Source organism: Triticum urartu, chromosome 5A (assembly GCF_056163025.1).
Source record: "Triticum urartu cultivar PI428250 chromosome 5A, HENAU_Tu73, whole genome shotgun sequence".
In the NCBI taxonomy this organism is placed as follows: Eukaryota; Viridiplantae; Streptophyta; class Magnoliopsida; order Poales; family Poaceae; genus Triticum; species Triticum urartu.
Window position 1 is genome coordinate 52446256 of NC_141877.1, and position 18118 is coordinate 52464373.

General features: G+C 43.7%; 2 protein-coding genes across 2 annotated transcripts in view; both read left to right on the forward strand.

Annotated features, from left to right (window-relative positions):
- The window catches only part of LOC125506745 (pre-rRNA-processing protein esf1-like), a 128871-nt gene that overhangs the window by 104997 nt on the left and 5756 nt on the right, over positions 1–18118 (forward strand). The window lies entirely within an intron of this gene.
- Positions 11781–17987, forward strand: LOC125507796 (protein ACCELERATED CELL DEATH 6). Its single transcript, XM_048672300.2, has 3 exons — positions 11781–12607; positions 14160–14710; positions 17238–17987. The coding sequence occupies exons 1-3, from the start codon at positions 11860–11862 to the stop codon at positions 17937–17939; spliced, it is 2001 nt and encodes a 666-aa protein (XP_048528257.1). The 5' UTR covers positions 11781–11859; the 3' UTR covers positions 17940–17987.

The following is an 18118-nucleotide window of genomic DNA, read 5'->3' on the forward strand; positions in this document are numbered from 1 at the left end:
TCGGAGTTGGTTTAGGAATTGGCTCCGGAGGTGTCCAATTATTTTCAGCGTCGGCGCTTGTGTCCGCCTCTATCCCTCCCGCACCAGATCAGAATCTAGGAGGAAAAGAGGAGAGGAGGAGAGGAGGTGGCCTAGATGCGTTGCATCGGAATCCATGGGCTGAGGAGATGCGATGGCCAGCAAGAGAGCGCGTTAGAGAAGGTGGAGATGAGCGGCGTGGGAGGCCATGGCGGCGGCGAGCGAGAGGACGGAGAGGAGGGGGCGAGGAAAAGAGAATCGGCGACATGTAAAGGAGAGGGAGGGAGCGAACGAGGGCAGGGTGGAAGCTGCATTGCTTTTACTTTTACTGTTGGTCGTCTAGGGTTGTATACTTCCTTTACGCACAATTGAAGAAAAATCATTCTATTCCTTTGACCTCACACATAGCCAGCCCCACTCATCAGCGACTCCTGAAGCAACTATTGACGTGAAAATAAACCAATGGTTGACCTGGTGCCAGCAGCCAAAATAGAGAAACAGTAAAAAGATCGTTCGATCCCTGAGGCTTACCTCGCGCGGTTGCAGTAGAACGGCGGGTAGGCTAGGAGTGTTTATATTTTCAATTGTTCAATAGAATTTCAGCTTCATCCGGTGTTCTTTCCCTGAAAACAGAACCAACACAACTATCCAGGTAATCTCTGGAGGCATCGTTTAGTCCATTATAAAAGATATCAAGTATTTCATTTTTCTTAAGAGGATGATCAGGCAAAGCATTAAGTAATTGGAGAAGCCTCCCCCAAGCTTGTGGGAGACTCAATTCTTCAATTTGCACAAAATTATATATATATATATATCCCTTAAAGCAGCTTGTTTCTTATGAGCAGGGAAATATTTAGCAGAGAAGTAATAAATCATATCCTAGGGAATACGCACACAACCAGGATCAAGAGAATTAAACCATATTTTAGCATCACCCTTTAATGAGAACGGAAATATTTTAAGGATGTAAAAGTAACGAGTTCTCTCATCTTTAGTGAACAGGGTGGCTATATCATTCAATTTAGTAAGATGTGCCACAACAGTTTCAGATTCATAACCATGAAAAGGATCAGATTCAACCAAGGTAATTATATCAGGATCAATAGAGAATTCATAATCCTTATCAGTAACAAAGATAGGTGAAGTAGCAAAAGCACGGTCAGGTTTCATTCTAGCACTTAGAGATTGCTTACTCCATTTAGCTAATAACCTTTTTAGTTCATTTCTATTTTCGCAAGCTAAAATAGCGAAATAAGCTTCTTGATCAAAAACATAACCCTTAGGAATAACATGTGATTCTTCATCATCACTTTCATCAGTATCATCAGATTCAATATTTTCAATCTCTCTAGCCCTAGCAATTTGTTCATCAAGGAAATCACTAAGTGGCACAGTAGTATCAGGCATAGAGGTAGTTTCATCATAAGTATCATGCATAGCAGAAGTGGCATCATCAATAACATGCGACATATCAGAACGAATAGCAGAAGCAGGTGTAGGTGTCGCAAACTTACTCATAACAGAAGGTGAATCAAGTGCAGAGCTAGATGGTAGTTCCTTACCTCCCCTCGTAGTTGAGGGATAGATCTTGGTTTTTGGATCTCTCAAGTTCTTCATAATGATAAGCAGATATATATCCCAAGTGACTCAAAGAATAGAGCTATGCTCCCCGACAACGGCGCCAGAAAATAGTCTTGATAACCCACAAGTATAGGGGATCGCAACAGTTTTCGAGGGTAGAGTATTCAACCCAAATTATTGATTCGACACAAGGGGATCCAAAGAATATTCTCAAGTATTAGCAGCTGAGTTGTCAATTCAACCACACCTGGAAACTTAATATCTGCAGCAAAGTGTTTACTAGCAAAGTAATATGATAGTAGTGATAACGGTAACAAAAAGTAACAGTAGAAAAGTAATGTTTATGGTATTTTGTAGTGATGATAGCAATAGCAACGGGAAAGTAAATAAGCGGAGAACAATATATGGAAAGCTCGTAGGCAATGGATCAGTGATGGAGAATTATGCCGGATGTGGTTCATCATGTAACAGTCATAACCTAGGGTGACACAGAACTAGCTCCAGTTCATTGATATAATGTAGGCATGTATTCCGAATATAGTCATACGTGCTTATGGAAAAGAACTTGCATGACATCTTTTGTCCTACCCTCCCGTGGCAACGGGGTCCTTACGGAAACTAAGGGATATTAAGGCCTCCTTTTAATAGAGTACCGGAACAAAGCATTAACACATAGTGAATACATGAACTCCTCAAACTATGGTCATCACCGGTAAGTATCCCGATTATTGTCACTTCGGGGTTAACGGATCATAACACATAATAGGTGACTATAGACTTGCAAGATAGGATCAAGAACACTCATATATTGATGAAAACATAATAGGTTCAGATCTGAAATCATGGCACTCGGGCCCTAGTGACAATCATTAAGCATAGCAAAGTCATAGCAATATCAATCTCAGAACATAGTGGACACTAGGGATCAAACCCTAACAAAACTAACTCGATTACATGATAGATCCCATCCAACCCATCACCGTCCAGCAAGCCTACGATGGAATTACTCACGCACAATGGTGAGCATCACGAAATTGGTGATAGAGGATGGTTGATGATGACGATGGCGACGGATTCCCCTCTCCGGATCCCCGAACGGACTCCAGATTAGCCCTCCCGGGAGGTTTTAGGGCTTGGCGGCGGCTCCGTATCATAAAACGCGATGATTTCTTCTCTCTGATTTTTTTCTCCCCGAAACTCAATATATGGAGTTGGAGTTGGAGTCGGAGACGTAACAGGGGGCCCACGAGGTAGGGGGCGCGCCCCCCACCCTCGTGGAGAGACGGTGGGCCCCTGGCCTTCATCTTTGGCAGGTATTTTTCTTATTTTCTAAAAGGTGGCTCTGTGAAGTTTCAGGTCATTCCGAGAACGTTTGCTCCTGCACATAAATAACACCATGGTAATTCTGCTGAAAACAACGTCAGTCCGGGTTAGTTTCATTCAAATCATGCAAGTTAGAGTCCAAAACAAGGGAAAAAGTGTTTGTGAAAGTAGATACGTTGGAGACATATCACATGGCGTTCGGACGGTTGTAGTATTCGGTTTTGATTTTGTGCCGGAGCGCGCTTCCTAGATCCATAAATGGATCTAGTCATACTGGATTTTTGGCGCAAGTCCTCACGTAGATCGTGTGTTGACTTATGTGCTACCTTGTTAGCCGCTCTATCGCGGTCACAAGGTGGTTGATCCGGCCGGTTGGCCTATTTTATTTTTCGGCTGTATGGGCTCTAAGGCCTCATCGTCGAATTCGGGTAATAGCTTGCGCTTTGGATAGCTCTTTGTGTGATAACCTCCACCATACTTTTCTTCGTTGTCGAGCACTTTGTTCCACCTGCTGTTGAGCGTATTTTGTTCGGCCTTAAGCCTTTGCTTCTGCTTCTTCAGACTCCTCGATGTGGCAATAAGCCTTCTGCGGAGGTTCTCTTGCTCCAAGTGCGTTTCCGGGATGATGTGTGCATCTTCGTCAGGACTGTTTTCCTCCCCATAGGGGGTTTGATGAGGTTTATCCTCGGCGTCGCCATGTTCGGACGTCTGATCCGTACTATGTTCGCCGTTTGCAGCTTCATCATGCTCTGCCACCGGGGCAATGTGGTCGTCGTTTCCTCTGGAGTCGACTGGAGTGTTATTTTTCCCTTCCGCTGTTATCGCTGTTTTTGCCGAGGCGGGATTTGGAGCGGTGCCTACATCGACGCTTTGTTTGCTTCTTGGAGGGGTCATCCTCCGATGTCTCCCCCCGTTCCTCGTCATCGTTTTCTTTGGGTGTATCCACCATGTATATGTCATGTGATGAAGTGGCTGTCCAGTGCCCTGTGGGCACTAGTTTCTGTTCCTCTCCTGCATTGTCGTCCATGCCGTCGATGTTTGTGGAGTCGAAATCGAGAATGTCGGTTAAATCGTCGACAGAGGCTACTAAGTGGGTGGTGGGAGGGCAGCAAATTTCTTCGTCGTCCGCATCCCATTCTAGCCAGACATAGTTCGGCCAAGGATCTCCTGACAAGGAGAGAGACCTTAATGAATTTAGCACATCACCGAAAGATGAGTGCTGAAAGATATCCGCGGAGGTGAACTCCGTGATTGGCGCCCAATCAGATTTGATAGGCACGGACGCAGGCGGCTCGGAGCCCGTGGCTGGAGATGAATCCAATGGTTCGGCAACACGGCTCTCGTAAGGGGTGAAGTCAGTATCCGGCTCCATCTCCACTGAGAGTGCGGCCTCCATGGCGGGGTCTATCCCTCCATCCTCGGATGGCGCTATTTGCTCCGGATTGAAGGTCGGAGTAGTTGTAGGTGTGATCTCCCGAACACTGTCCGACGGCAGAGCTAAATCATGCTCGTCGTGATCGTGCGGCGCACCTGACATGGGCTCGAATCCGTCGAAGATCAAGTCTCCGTGGATGTCGGCGGTGTAGTTTAGGTTTCCGAACCTGACCTAATGGCCAGGGGCGTAGCTCTCGATCTGCTCCAGATGGCCAAGCGAATTGGCCCGTAGTGCGAAGCCGCCGAATACGAAGATCTATCCGGGGACGAAAACCTCACCCTGGACCGTATCGTTACCGATGATCGAAGGGGCCATCGAGCCTTACGGTGACGGCACAGTGGAACTCTCAATGAAAGCACCAATGTCGGTGTCAAAACCGGCGGATCTCGGGTAGGGGGTCCCGAACTGTGTGTCTAAGGCGGATGGTAACAGGAGGCAGGGGACACGATGTTTACCCAGGTTCGGGCCCTCTCGATGGAGGTAATACCCTACGTCCTGCTTGATTGATCTTGATGATATGAGTATTACAAGAGTTGATCTACCACGAGATCCTAGAGGCTAAACCCTAGAAGCTAGCATATGGTATGATTGTATGTTGTCCTACGGACTAAACCCTCTGGTTTATATAGACATAGGAGGATGCTAGGGTTACACAGAGTCGGTTACAAGGGAGGAGATCTACATATCCGTATTGCCAAGCTTGCCTTCCACGCCAAGGAAAGTCCCATCCAGACACGGGACGAAGTCTTCAATCTTGTATCTTCATAGTCCAACAGTCCGGCCAAAGGATATAGTCCGGATGTCCGAAGACCCCGTAATCCAGGATTCCCTCAGTAATCCACAACCATTCTCAAAGATCCATCCTTCTTCTCAACTAAGAGCACTGGGGCTCCCCACGGTGATGAACTTGGTCGAGTATAACTTTTCTCCAATAACTCCTTAATCTGCTTCTTCATTTCCTTCAGATCATTTGCGGGCATCCGATACGGTCTCTTCGATATTGGTCTAGTGCCTGGTAACAGCTCTATCAAAAATTCTATATCTCGATCTGGTGGCATGCCTGGTAATTCCTCTGGGAATACATCAGGATAATCCTTCACAACTGACACTTCCTCCTGAACAACTCCCGAGAGAGAATTTACTTGAGTCCTCCTTGGCGCATGTCTGGACACATACTTGATCCGTTTACCTTCTGGGGTAGTGAGGAGAATTGACTTACTAGCGCAATCGATATTTCCTCCATACATCGATAGCCAATCCATGCCTAGTATCACATCCAATCCGTATGACTCCAAAATTATTAGGTCTGAGGGGAAAACATGCCTACCTATGGTTAATGGCAACTGAAAACATCCTTTGCTAGCCATATACTCTGCTCCAGGTGAGCTTACTAACATAGGTGTTTTAAGGGCTACGGCGGGCAACTTAAACTTATCCACAAATCCCCTTGATATGTATGAATGCGATGCACCAGTGTCAAAAAGGACAATAGCAGTAAATGACTTAATCAAAAACTTACCAATAACTGCATCGGGCTGCTCCTCAACTTCCTCCACATTGACATGGTTCACCTGCCCTCGGGTGAAAGGGTTGGGCTTCTTCCCATAGCTTCCATTTCCGTTCCCATTCTTTATCTCAGGACATTCATTGGCATAGTGTCCAGTCTTCCCGCACTTGAAATAGGTAATGTGACTCAGATCCTTCTTGGCGGGTGTTGCTGGGTTGGAACAGCTCTGACCATTGTTTCCTCCATTCCCATTCCCAATCTTAGAGCCATTGCGGTTGTGTGAGCTTCCTCCATTGTAAGTGTGGCCTCCATGGTTATGATGGGTATGTCCTCCCGAGTTCGGTATAAAAGAAGGCTTCTGTTGAGCTCCAGAGTTGTACTTTCCCTTTCCATACTTCCGTTTGTGGTTCTCAATCTACTGCTTGCCCTCAATCATAAGGGCCCTATCTACCAACTCCTGGTAGTTGGCGAATGTTGTCACCATCAACTGCATACTCAGCTCATCATTCAGCCCCTCCATAAACTTCTCCTGCTTCACGGCATCTGTGGCCACATCATCTGGGGCGTAGCGTGCTAACTTGCTGAACTCATCCACATACTGCCCCACGGTACAATTTCCTTGGCGTAAGTTTCGAAACTCACGCTTCTTCATGCTCATAGCTCCAGCTGACACATGTGCAGTGCGGAATGCTTGGTGAAACTGATCCCAAGTGACATTGGCCACGGGGAAAGTGATTGTGTAGTTATCCCACCATGAGGCTGCGGATCCATCCAGTTGATGTGCGGCAAAGCGCACCTTCTCAGCATCCGTGCGACCTGCGGTAGTCAGCTCCCTTCCAATCCTGCAGAGCCTGTCATCAGCAACAATCGGCTCGGTGCTACTAGAGAACACCGGCGGATTCAACCTCAGAAAATGGGCTAAGTTGTCGACTGGAGGTGGTGGTGGTGGGTTGTTGTTGTTGTTGCCTTGGTTCTGAACTAGCAACTGCATCAAGGCATTCTGCTATTGGATCAACTGGGTGAGCTCCGGTGGGAAGACAAATCCGGGGTCATGTCTCGGAGCCATCTGATGGGTTTAGAGGGGTGATAAAAGAATAGAGTGAGGTCTAAAGAGAAAATCAATACCCATATGCACATGAGACAAACACATTCATTTCACACCATTCAATTCAAATGAGACCATACAGTCAATCTAAGCTACGTTACAAAAGCTTGCGGACTATTATTATATACATGGGAGAATACTGATGGTAAAATGGTGGTCGACTAGAAATTTTGATCAGTGGATGACTCCATGATATCTGCTCCAGCTTCGTCTTGATAATCATCATCGCTGTCAGGGTCGGAATCTGTGTCGTCTAGTATGATGTAGTCTTCAGAAAGGATGCCCTTTTCAGGTTCGGGATCCCCCTTGAATATCCCTTGCTTCTTCTTCAGGTCTTCATTCTTCTCCAGTAGTACAACAATTTCTTCTTCATATCCATTGCGTGTGGACTTCAGTTCTTCCTCCAGCTCCATGTTCCAGGTCATCACCTTCTTCATGTCTATCATGTTGGCACACATCTGGTTCTCGTAGCGTCGAATGTGCTGGTTCAACTCCTGGATGTAGGCTGCAATGGATCTTTCCTTCCTGGTGCGTATCATCTCCCATTGTTCATCTCGGCGTCCACATATCTGGTAGATGGTGTCCTTAAGATCCTTGTTGTATACCTCGCTGATACATCCAATGGCAATGTGGGTGGCCATGCTCTTTCCTAGACTCCAGGTTGGTGCATCAAAGAAAAACTCGATGGGCTCGGTGACTGGGGTGAATGTCCTTCCTGTAACACGAACTTGAATCGTCCAGCGCTCATCTTCTGGTAAAGTAGCGGTGTAGGTCCCGATGAATCTTGGTATGCCGATGTTCAGGTACCTAGTGACTTCCTTCAAGTGTCGCCCGAAAGGGGTGTCATCATTCGGTTGAGTGAACTTGTTCCTTGGGTCCACCATCTATAGAGTAGAAAATGGAGAAGAGTTAGAAATGAGTAGAGAAGCGTGTCCTATGGCTTATCCTAGTGGTCGCGTCCTAGAGTCAGTGTGTGCTCTAATACCATCTTGGGACCAGACCTCAGACGGTCAAGTCTCTGTGCTTAAGTGTCATCCCTGGATCGGTATTGCTGACACACACAGTACTCGAGGAATTATAACAGAGTTCAATCACACACTTATTACATTGAGTGTCTCATAAAGAGTACTTATTACAATAATATGGCTGAAGGCCATCTAAATTAAGATAACTGCGGAAGCATCGAAGATAAATGAGTCCATCCAACTCCACGGCAATACTGAGTGCATGACAATGACCTAGCGCACCTTACTCTTTGTCTGAAAATTCTGCAACATAATACGTTGCAGCCGTGTATGCCAGCACATGGAATATGCTGGCAAGATAACCCATAGAGCAATGGACAAATAACAGCTATCTCTACATGCATATTTGGCTGGTGGAGGCTCTACGGTTATCATTTGCATAAAGCTAGTTTTTCCCTACAACAAAGGAATATATTTTTATTTAACTACATAGTTATTTGAAAAATATTGAGAAGGTAACCCCAACTCAATCGGAAGATCGGGACATAGCCTTTCCGAAGAGGTCCCCTTAACCGATAGATAGGCTGGTACACCTACAATTCCCCTACATCTGCTAGCCCATCATGGAAAGGATTCCCACAACTTACTCAACTATGCTAGAGCCCATAATGGCTTGTGGATGCACACGGAAGTTTCTAGCATGAATAATCTTATGATCCCTTTGAGCCTGGGTGGCGAACAATAGGATGATCACACTAGTTCCCCGGGATCTCCTAGGACAACACTGGTATATCCCTAGGTGCCCACAACCAATCCACCCAGATGTGTATTAAAGTAGCCACCTTAAGTTTCCCTTAGATAATAATAACTCTCACATCTTTCATGAGTACTCTCAAACCATCCACGTCTACGGGCATAGCATAGCAGTATAAGCATAGCGTAGTAATACCCAGGGTTTGAGAATATAAGACAATAGGTTCCTATCTCATCATCTATTTCCCAGTACCCACATGTTATCAAGTCCTACTCATGCAACGTTTGTGGGTTGAAACTAATGCATAAAAACTGGGTAATAAAGGGATATGATCAAAGTGTTACTTGTCTTGCTGACGATCGGAAAACCATAGAGATTCGTAGTAGCAAGCCTCGCACTCTGGAAACTCTATCATGAACAAACAATAACATACATAAGCACTCAATCAAGAGATGCAAATGTAAAACCAAAAGAAAAGATCTAAACTGAAAGTTTAAGAGAAGAGCTTCGATTTACAAAAAGAATCAGTCAAATCAGAGTTACGAAACTCAAACTATGATCAAAAGAAGTTCGAATTCAAATATGCTTGAAACCAAATTTTAAATTTCCAAAATCATGTTCAAGTTGATTATCTGGATAGAGGGGATCAAGATGAAGATTTTGGCATTGGTTTCACTGGATTTGGACAAACGAGCAAAAAGTAGTGAGGATTTGAAGATCAGGGACTAATCTGTAAAGAAACTATTCGCGGATAGGTCCCTGGCAGAACAAATCAAATTAAAAAGGGAAAAATCTAACGAACGAACGTCCGCTAACAGAAAGTAACGAACGAATTCGTTCGCTAATAAAACAAATCGGGTGAACGTTCGCTATTTAACGAACCCTAAAAATAAAACCAATCTAATGAAAAAAATCGAAAAGAAAACTAAAGAACCGGATCGGTTTTTTTACCGGTTCGGCGGTTTTCAACGAAAAACCGGCGGCGGCGGTGGCGATCTCCAGCGAGATGGGCGGCGGGCGGCGGTGCGTCGCTTGATGTGGCGCAGCTCCGACGTCGGCGGGACGCGTGCGGCGGCGGCGGCGCGGGCGGCGTGATGCGGGGCTGCGGCGATGCATGATGAGGAGGATGGGGTGGCGTGCGGCGGCTTTTAAGGAGGCGGTGGGGGGGCGAGGCCGACTTGGGGCAGGGGCGACGTGGGGCGGCTTGGCGGCGCCGTTCTCCGGTGAGTCCGCCTCGGCCACGGCTCGGGAAGGCGGCGGCGCGCGTGGCTGGCTCGGCTTCGGGCCAGTCGGTCCGAAGGGAATTTTTTTAAATAATTTCACCGAACGGAAAAATTCAAAATAAAATAAATAAAAATCCTAAAATCCCCAAAACCATTTTCACGGTCCTCTACTAATATTTAGGACGACATGAATATTTTTCTGGGCTAAAATGCAATTTTTCCCTAATTTAACCCAATAAAATCTCAAATGAAAATCAAATAAAAATTATATTTTTATTTAAAATTAAATTTCCATTATTTCCTCTATTTTGAAGAAGTCATATTATCTTCTCTCATTATTTCTTTTATTTTGAAATAATTGGAAAAATAATTTCAAATAAATTTTTCTTGATCCAATTTACCAATTTTGGAAATTCAAAAATGGAATTTTATGAAAACCTCCAACTCTCTCCAATGGTCCTTGAGTTGCTTAAGGTCTCTAGGATAAAAAATGTCCAAATAAAACCAATTCAAAATGCAAGAATCATGGATGCATATGATGACCTAATGATTAATATCCAAATTAAAAATTGGGATGTTACAAAAATATTAGAGTGTGAGAGAGATATGTACGAGGCTTAACTTCACGAACCGAACAATCTGACAGGACTAAAAAAGGGGGATTTGTGTTGAAGAGGAGGTTAATGGAATCTCCGAAAATCACAAGTAGACGACGCAGGCGACCTTGGACGAGACTTACCTGCTCCCCCGGTGTGTGCCCATCCGTGCTCCTGCGTACGTGGCTTGATTTGATTGGAACAAAATAAAATCCGGCCCCACCCCCTTAAAATCAGGGGGAGAGATGATTAGATTAGAAAGAAAAGGAAAAAAAAGACAACCGTAGGATGAAGTGGGAGTACGGATGGGAGCATGGGGAGGGAGCAGGCAAGCCGGATCCAGCGACCTTGGCATTAGCATGGCTGTTTCGTTCCAGAGATGAAGTAGAAAGATGAGAAGACCACCCGCGTGCGGTAAGGCCGGAATTAGTCGATCTGTTATAGTTCTTTCCCTTTTTGAGAATCAATCAATCTGGCACATGAAAAAGAATTATTTCCTAAACCATATTTGGGTGCGCGATGACACCCGCCGCCGGCTCCACGGCCCGCACCACCGCTGCCAACACTGGCCGGGCTTCGCCCATCAGCGCGTCGAGGAGGGGGAGGAGGAGGCGGGATGGCTAGGTATTGCCCTCCGGTCACACGCGGGCGCGACGCAGAGGGGAGAGGAGAAAGGGAGGGGGGTGCGAACTTGCAATTGTATACCGAGCTAGCAATAATAATGATGTTTCTTTTTGGAATTAAGTAAGAATAAGCTTACATCTGAGCCAAGGGAAGGAAAAACCGTAATAGGCCTTTCCTGTTTAGGTGTATGGCGACAACTTAGCTGTCAAGACAGAAACTATTATCCATAGAAAATCAGCCTGTCCTGTAAACTTTTTCAGACAACTTGCAGTAGATTTTTCTTGCTTATGTATTTAAGTTCACTTCCAACTTAAAAAGGGGAACTTTTTCTAATGCAGATTACAGAACGATTGTATTTAATATGCCATTCCGATAGGTTATTCTGTACTAATAATGATTGATAAAGGACCTCTGGCTGGTGCCTTCATCTTCACAAAATCGTTAAAGAAAGACCGGCCTTAGTGGTTGCATCCAAGTAGTCCGTGTCATCAAATTGTGCAGAATCAAATTCGAACCGAACCAAAGGATCGGAGTAAAGCTGCTACACACAATGAACGATTCCTAACCAAGTGGACGAATAACAACTTTTGTTGTCTCTATATATTTTGAGGCTGCAGCTAACTGCACTATATATATACATAGAGGGAGAACTGCTCCATCGTGCTACTTAGTACAACGTACTATACCAATTACCACTAGAGAATACACAGCACGTCAGGTTGACGCCAATGGAGTCGGGGGGAAAAGCACCTTCCGGGCCGCCAAAGGACAAGGAGGCAAAACCGGCGGTGGTGCAGCAGCACCCCAAGCTGCTGATGGCCGCCCGAAAGGGCCACTGGACACCGCTAAATGTTCTTATGGGCGCCACTCCGCCGGTGGTTCATGCTGTCCCGCCCGGAGGCCTCATCAACATCGTCATCGATGACGAGGAGGCCGACGTCGTCGATAATTCTGCAACGACGATCACCTTGGACGTGGAGCTGAACAACGTCCTCCATGTCGTGGCGTCCAGTGGAGACGGTGACGAGTTCCTGGAGAGCGCGAGGGGCATCTACTGCAAGGCCAAGCACCTCCTGGACGCACGCAACAAGAAGGGCGACACGCCCTTCCATTGCGCTGCCAGAGCTGGGATGCTGAAAATGGTCACTCACCTCATCTGTCTGGCGAAAGCTGAGGGCGGCGACGACAGGGTGAAGGCAGCACTGAGGAAGCAGAACGAGCAGGGGGAGACGGCTCTCCATGCGGCCCTCCGCTTGTCAGACAAGGAGACGGTTCGGGCAATGGTCCACGAGTTATGGGTCGCGGATCCAGAACTGACTCGTTTCCCTCTTGCAAGCGGCACGTCGCCACTGTACCTGGCCGTCTCGTTAGGGCGTGAGGATATTGCCGAGGGACTACATGAGCAGGACCCGGGGCTCTCCTACTCTGGACCAAATGGACAAAACGTCTTGCATGTTGCCGTTCTCAGGAGCACAAGTGAGTTATACTATATGCTACTATATCATTCATCATAGCACATCATGCATGGTAAAATCTGGTTTAAACTTGTTAGACTTTTAAACTCGATCGCCAATGTTATGTTTTTCATTTTCTGGTTGTTATTAAGATAATAGATCACCATTGCCTTGGTTATCCTTTAATTAATTTGACATGCATGTGTCCATCAGATATACCATTGAAACAACATATGAAAAGACCACTAAACCTCCCTCAAATTGATCTCTTTCGTGCACGTACTTTTCTTTTTGTCATGACAATGCAATTTTATTTAGTCGCAACTTTCGCCCATTACATAAATTGAATATGCTTAAGATATTTGTAAGACGATATGGGGTTGATATAATGGTCTTAAAAGAGCCTCAAATTAGTAAAATTGAACACATAAATGAATATCTCTACCTTCCCTTATTGTAGGTTATCCATGTTGCATTTCCATGCAATTGCTACCTTTCGTTTGATCTTTGGAAACCTCTGGCTAGTTGGTGTTCACCAAATACAAACATATATGTTTTTCTTTCTTTATTACATATTTGCTACTCCCTCGGTTCTAGATGAGATGAAATTCTAGGTTTGTCCTAAGTCAAACTTGTTCAAGTTTAAGCATGTCCACAGGAAAATATGTTGAGAGCTATACAACATCAAATATGTAGTATAAAACATTCTTTTTGAAAGAACCTAATCGAACTAATTTTGTGTTCTAGATGTTAGTATATTTTTCGATAGGTTTGATCAAATTTAAGTAAGTTTGATTCCAGAGAAAGCTATGACTTCAATTAATTTAGAGCCGAGGGAGAATTTTTGAGTTGACTGTGATGATATGCTGTCAAAATACATCCATGGGAAGAATTATATGGTGACCGAAATATAATTGTTTCGTAATGCATTGAGCAATAGCTGGACTTATATATGCTTGCATATTCTTGTATCTTAACTTTCTTCATAAAATAGTTGGACCTCATGCAGTGGTGGGGGTAGGGGAACCGGCAGGAGCTATATATGGCTTCCCCGATGATCCCACAGATGCACATAAATATGCTTAGATTTAGGGAGAGTACATGCATTAGTACAATTTGGTCACTGCCATCAAAAGTTGGACTCATTAGGGCATGTACAATGCATAGCCTCAAGGTGATGCCTCGCATGCCATGTAGGATCGGATATGACGTAAAGTAGGTTCGGATAGGGAAGCGGGATCCTCTCCAGGAGGCGGGTGCTTGAAGAAAAAAAGTGTGGTCCGGTGACAAAAGCTGAAAAGGTTGGAGTAAAAAGTAGAGATGCATGTGTACTAGAGTCTTTATTTTCTATTTCTTAATGAGGTCACTAGTGGTAGCTTGCATTGGGGAGAAAAAATAAATGTAAATGCCTCAAATTACTTTTTATCATGAGCCATATGTAACTATATGCCACCATTGTACATGCCCTTAGGCTCCCTCAATCATTGATTCCTGGCTACTCCACCGAGCTCATGTGTCACTCTATCTACCTTTATTATAACATTTTTTGTGGGGTAACTTTATAATAACTGCAGGTATGACAAAAAATCTTCTGAAGTGGAACAAACACCTCAGCAAACAAGGGGAACAAACAAATGGGAGCACACCTCTACATTTTGCAGCCTCATGTGGGTTTCTTGAAACAGTAAAGTGTCTACTAGACGCTGAGGAATCTCTTGCATATCAGTGCGACAACAAGGGGTCATTCCCCATACATGAGGCGGTTAAGGAAAAGCAAGTCAGTGTAGTTTGCACCTTGCTCAAAATTTGCCCGGATTGCGCGCAGCTACGTGATGCCGAGGGCAAGACCTTCCTCCATGTAGCTGCCAAACAAGGCTACGCAAAACTATTTCCTCCTGTTTTACAGGTTTTGTTACAAGAAAAGCAGATGTTTGCAGCCATCATGAATATGCAGGATGATGATGGCAACACTGGGTTGCACCTTGCTGTCGAGGCCGGAATTTTAGAAACTGTGTGCTTTTTACTGTGGGACAAGGAAGTTATGTTAAATTTATCAAATAACGAGAGGGAAACTGCACTGGATCTTTCACAGCGCATGCGGACCCCAGGTGTCCTTTTTGGTTTGGTATGTGATCTAACTCCCTTAATGATGGGACCTGCATTACTTTATAGTATGCCTATGTTATTTAACTGAAATTTATATCAGAATAATAATATTCATAGCAAATATAGTTACACTATTTCAAAAATTTTGCATATAAATAGTCGTTGTTAGAAAAGTTTGAGTGCATGAATCTAAGAAGTTATATATATTTCAGAATGGAATCATATAAAAGGCAGTTTATTTTAAGTAGTTAATTTTATCATGGCTTTTTTTTGGCTAAAGATGCCTAATCCTGGACTTTAGTCATAAGTTTCATGTAAACTCCATCTTTAACAAATGAGTCTTACTGATTGCTACCCCACTATAGATCTCACCCCCATTGGTAAGAGGAGCCCCTCCATATCCATCTATACCTATACTAATATAAAAAGATCCAAAGAGGCAGATTCAACTGATCTCGACCATCAAACTAAGTCAATCCAACGACCTAGACTGCTCTAATGGCGAGCGTTAAACGTGTTTAACGTGCAATTAATATCATGCCAAATATTACACTAATCACAGGATTAATATATAACTAATAGCATACTGTACCTAATATCCGCGTGCAATTAATATATTGCTTAAATATTAACGTGCATTGCACGTGCGCATTTACTAGTTGGTAGAAATTAAAGGACCACCTGGCAACTTTGGCCGTTGCTACTCGCTCCTTTAGTTTTTTTTTGTCTCTAAAAGAAACTTGTGGTGCTTTGTGACCACTACTTTCACATAAAGGAGACCATGGACAAGTCGCCTATTGTTCTTCTCCTAGCTCTTCTAGATGACATTCTCTCCGTAAACTAATATAAGAAGACATTTTAGATCACTTATTGTCTCTAGAAAAAAAAACTTGTGGTGCTTTGTGACCACTACGTTCACATAAAGGAGACCTTGGACAAGTCGCCTATTGTTCTTCTCCTAGCTCTTCTAGATGATATTCTCTCTGTAAACTAAACGTCGTTCATACTAAACGTCGTTTTTCACCGAAACTTTGTGCACCCACATAGAATGTCCGGATATACCAGCGGGATTTTTGTTCCGAATTTTTCAACTTTTCAAAATGTATATTTAGACAATGGGTGCATATGCGCCTACGAGCCAAAACACCGCGTCCGTGATATAAAATATGTAAACTAATATAAGACATTTTAGATCACTTACTGGAACAATGAACGTGTGTTACAACGAGATATAAATATTTGTGTTAGCTTTTGATTTAACTGTTCATAATAATGCGATTGTGTAAATAAATGTTTACCAAGTTCTGCCCATAAATTACCTTATATTTTGATCAGAAGTTTGGTAAGTAAATTAAAATGGAATTGGTTCAGAAGGTAAATAAATTAAGTTGATTCAAGGGTGGTGGAAAGAAAGGTAAAATGGGAACCTTACATTCTTTTTAGTAGTACTAGAACAATGCCCGTACGTTGCAACGGGATATAAATATTTTAGTACGTTAGCTTGTGATTTACCTGTCAATAGTAATGCGATTGTGTAAATAAATGTTCATCAAATTATGTCCGTAAATTACCATGTATTTTGATTAAAAGTTTGGTAAGTAAATTAAAATGGAATTGGTTCAGAAGGAAAGTAAATTAAGGTGATTGATTATCATAAAATGGAAGGTTGGACGAAGGGGTGGTGGGGAGAAAGGTGAAATGGAAACCTTACGTTTTTTTTAAGTAGTAGAGATTACTGGAACAATGAACGTGTGTTACAACGAGATATAAATATTTGTGTTAGCTTTTGATTTAACTGTTCATAATAATGCGATTGTGTAAATAAATGTTTACCAAATTCTGCCCATAAATTACCTTATATTTTGATCAGAAGTTTGGTAAGTAAATTAAAATGGAATTGGTTCAGAAGGTAAATAAATTAAGTTGATTCAATATCATAAAGGGAATGTTGGACAAAGGGTGGTGGAAAGAAAGGTGAAATGGGAACCTTACATTCTTTTGAGTATACTAGAACAATGCCCGTACATTGCAACGGGATATAAATATTCTAGTAAGTTAGCTTGTGATTTACCTGTACATAGTAATGCGATTGTGTAAATAAATGTTCATCAAATTATGTCCGTAAATTACCATGTATTTTAATTAAAAGTTTGGTAAGTAAATTAAAATGGAATTGGTTCAGAAGAAAAGTAAATTAAGGTGATTGATTATCATAAAATGGAAGGTTGGACGAAGGGGTGGTGAGGAGAAAAGTGAAATGGAAACCTTACGTTCTTTTTAAGTAAGTAGAGATAGTAGAGATTAGTTTACAAAGGAAGTAGTTATGTTGCCAAATCTGGTTGTCAACACCTTTATGCACATGGAAACAAATTCTCTGCACATATATTTTTTTTAGGGAAACAGCAGGATTCTGCTGCGTATTTTTATTAATTTCAAATAAAAGAATACAAATAGTCCAAGTAAGAGAAAAAGAACCTCTGCACATATATTAGAAGAGTGCTGTTGAATGCTATCACGCTAATTACTATCTTTCTTTCTTTTTGCAGGGCCGACGGGTTTCGATCCACAAACTTTTAGTGCATGCTGATGCTCAGTACGGTGTTCATAGTAAAACCCGCATCCCTGAACTAAATGAGGAGAAGGAAGAGAAAAGGATCTCGGATTCGACACAGACCATTGGCGTTGTGTCAGCGCTACTCGTGACGATTTCCTTTGCGGTAGCTTTCACCATACCCGGAGGCTATCGAACAGATGATGACCCTAAGGTCGATAATATTAAGGGCGGCATGCCGGTGCTTGTCGCAAGCCACTCTCTTCAGGCATTCATTATCGCCAACAACCTGGCGTTGCTCTGCTCCGCCATGGCCACCATCAGCCTCATGTACGCCGGAGTGACCACTGTCGACATCAGCATGCGCATGAAAGCCTTCGTCATGTCCATTTTCTTCCTCAACAGCTCAGCCCGAACGCTGGCCGCGGCGTTTGCGTTGGGCATGTACGCGACGCTGGTTCCCGCCGCTGGAGCAGCAGTTACTCTTACGGTTATAGGCACCACTATTACGCTGCTTGACGTTGCTTGGTTCACGTACATGACATCCAAGGATCAGCTAGTGCTTCGGAAGAGGATGGGTGTTGGCGTGGCGTTGAAACGGTTTACGCTTTTGGTCCTACGTGGGGTGTTGGCGTGTCTATGGCCGTACGTCATAATCGCCGGTTTCTTAGCCTATATTACATTATGGAGTAAGTGAAATTAATTCAAGAGGGCATGCTCAACGTGCTACCCTGATTCATAGTAATGATTTTATGTTTCCTAGTCTACTTCAGGGACAGTAGTTTTTGGTACTGTATTTCTTTTCCCCCCGTGTGTGGTGTAGCTAGGTTTGCTCGTCACTTACCCCGCAAAAAAAAAAAAAGGTTTGCTCGTCAC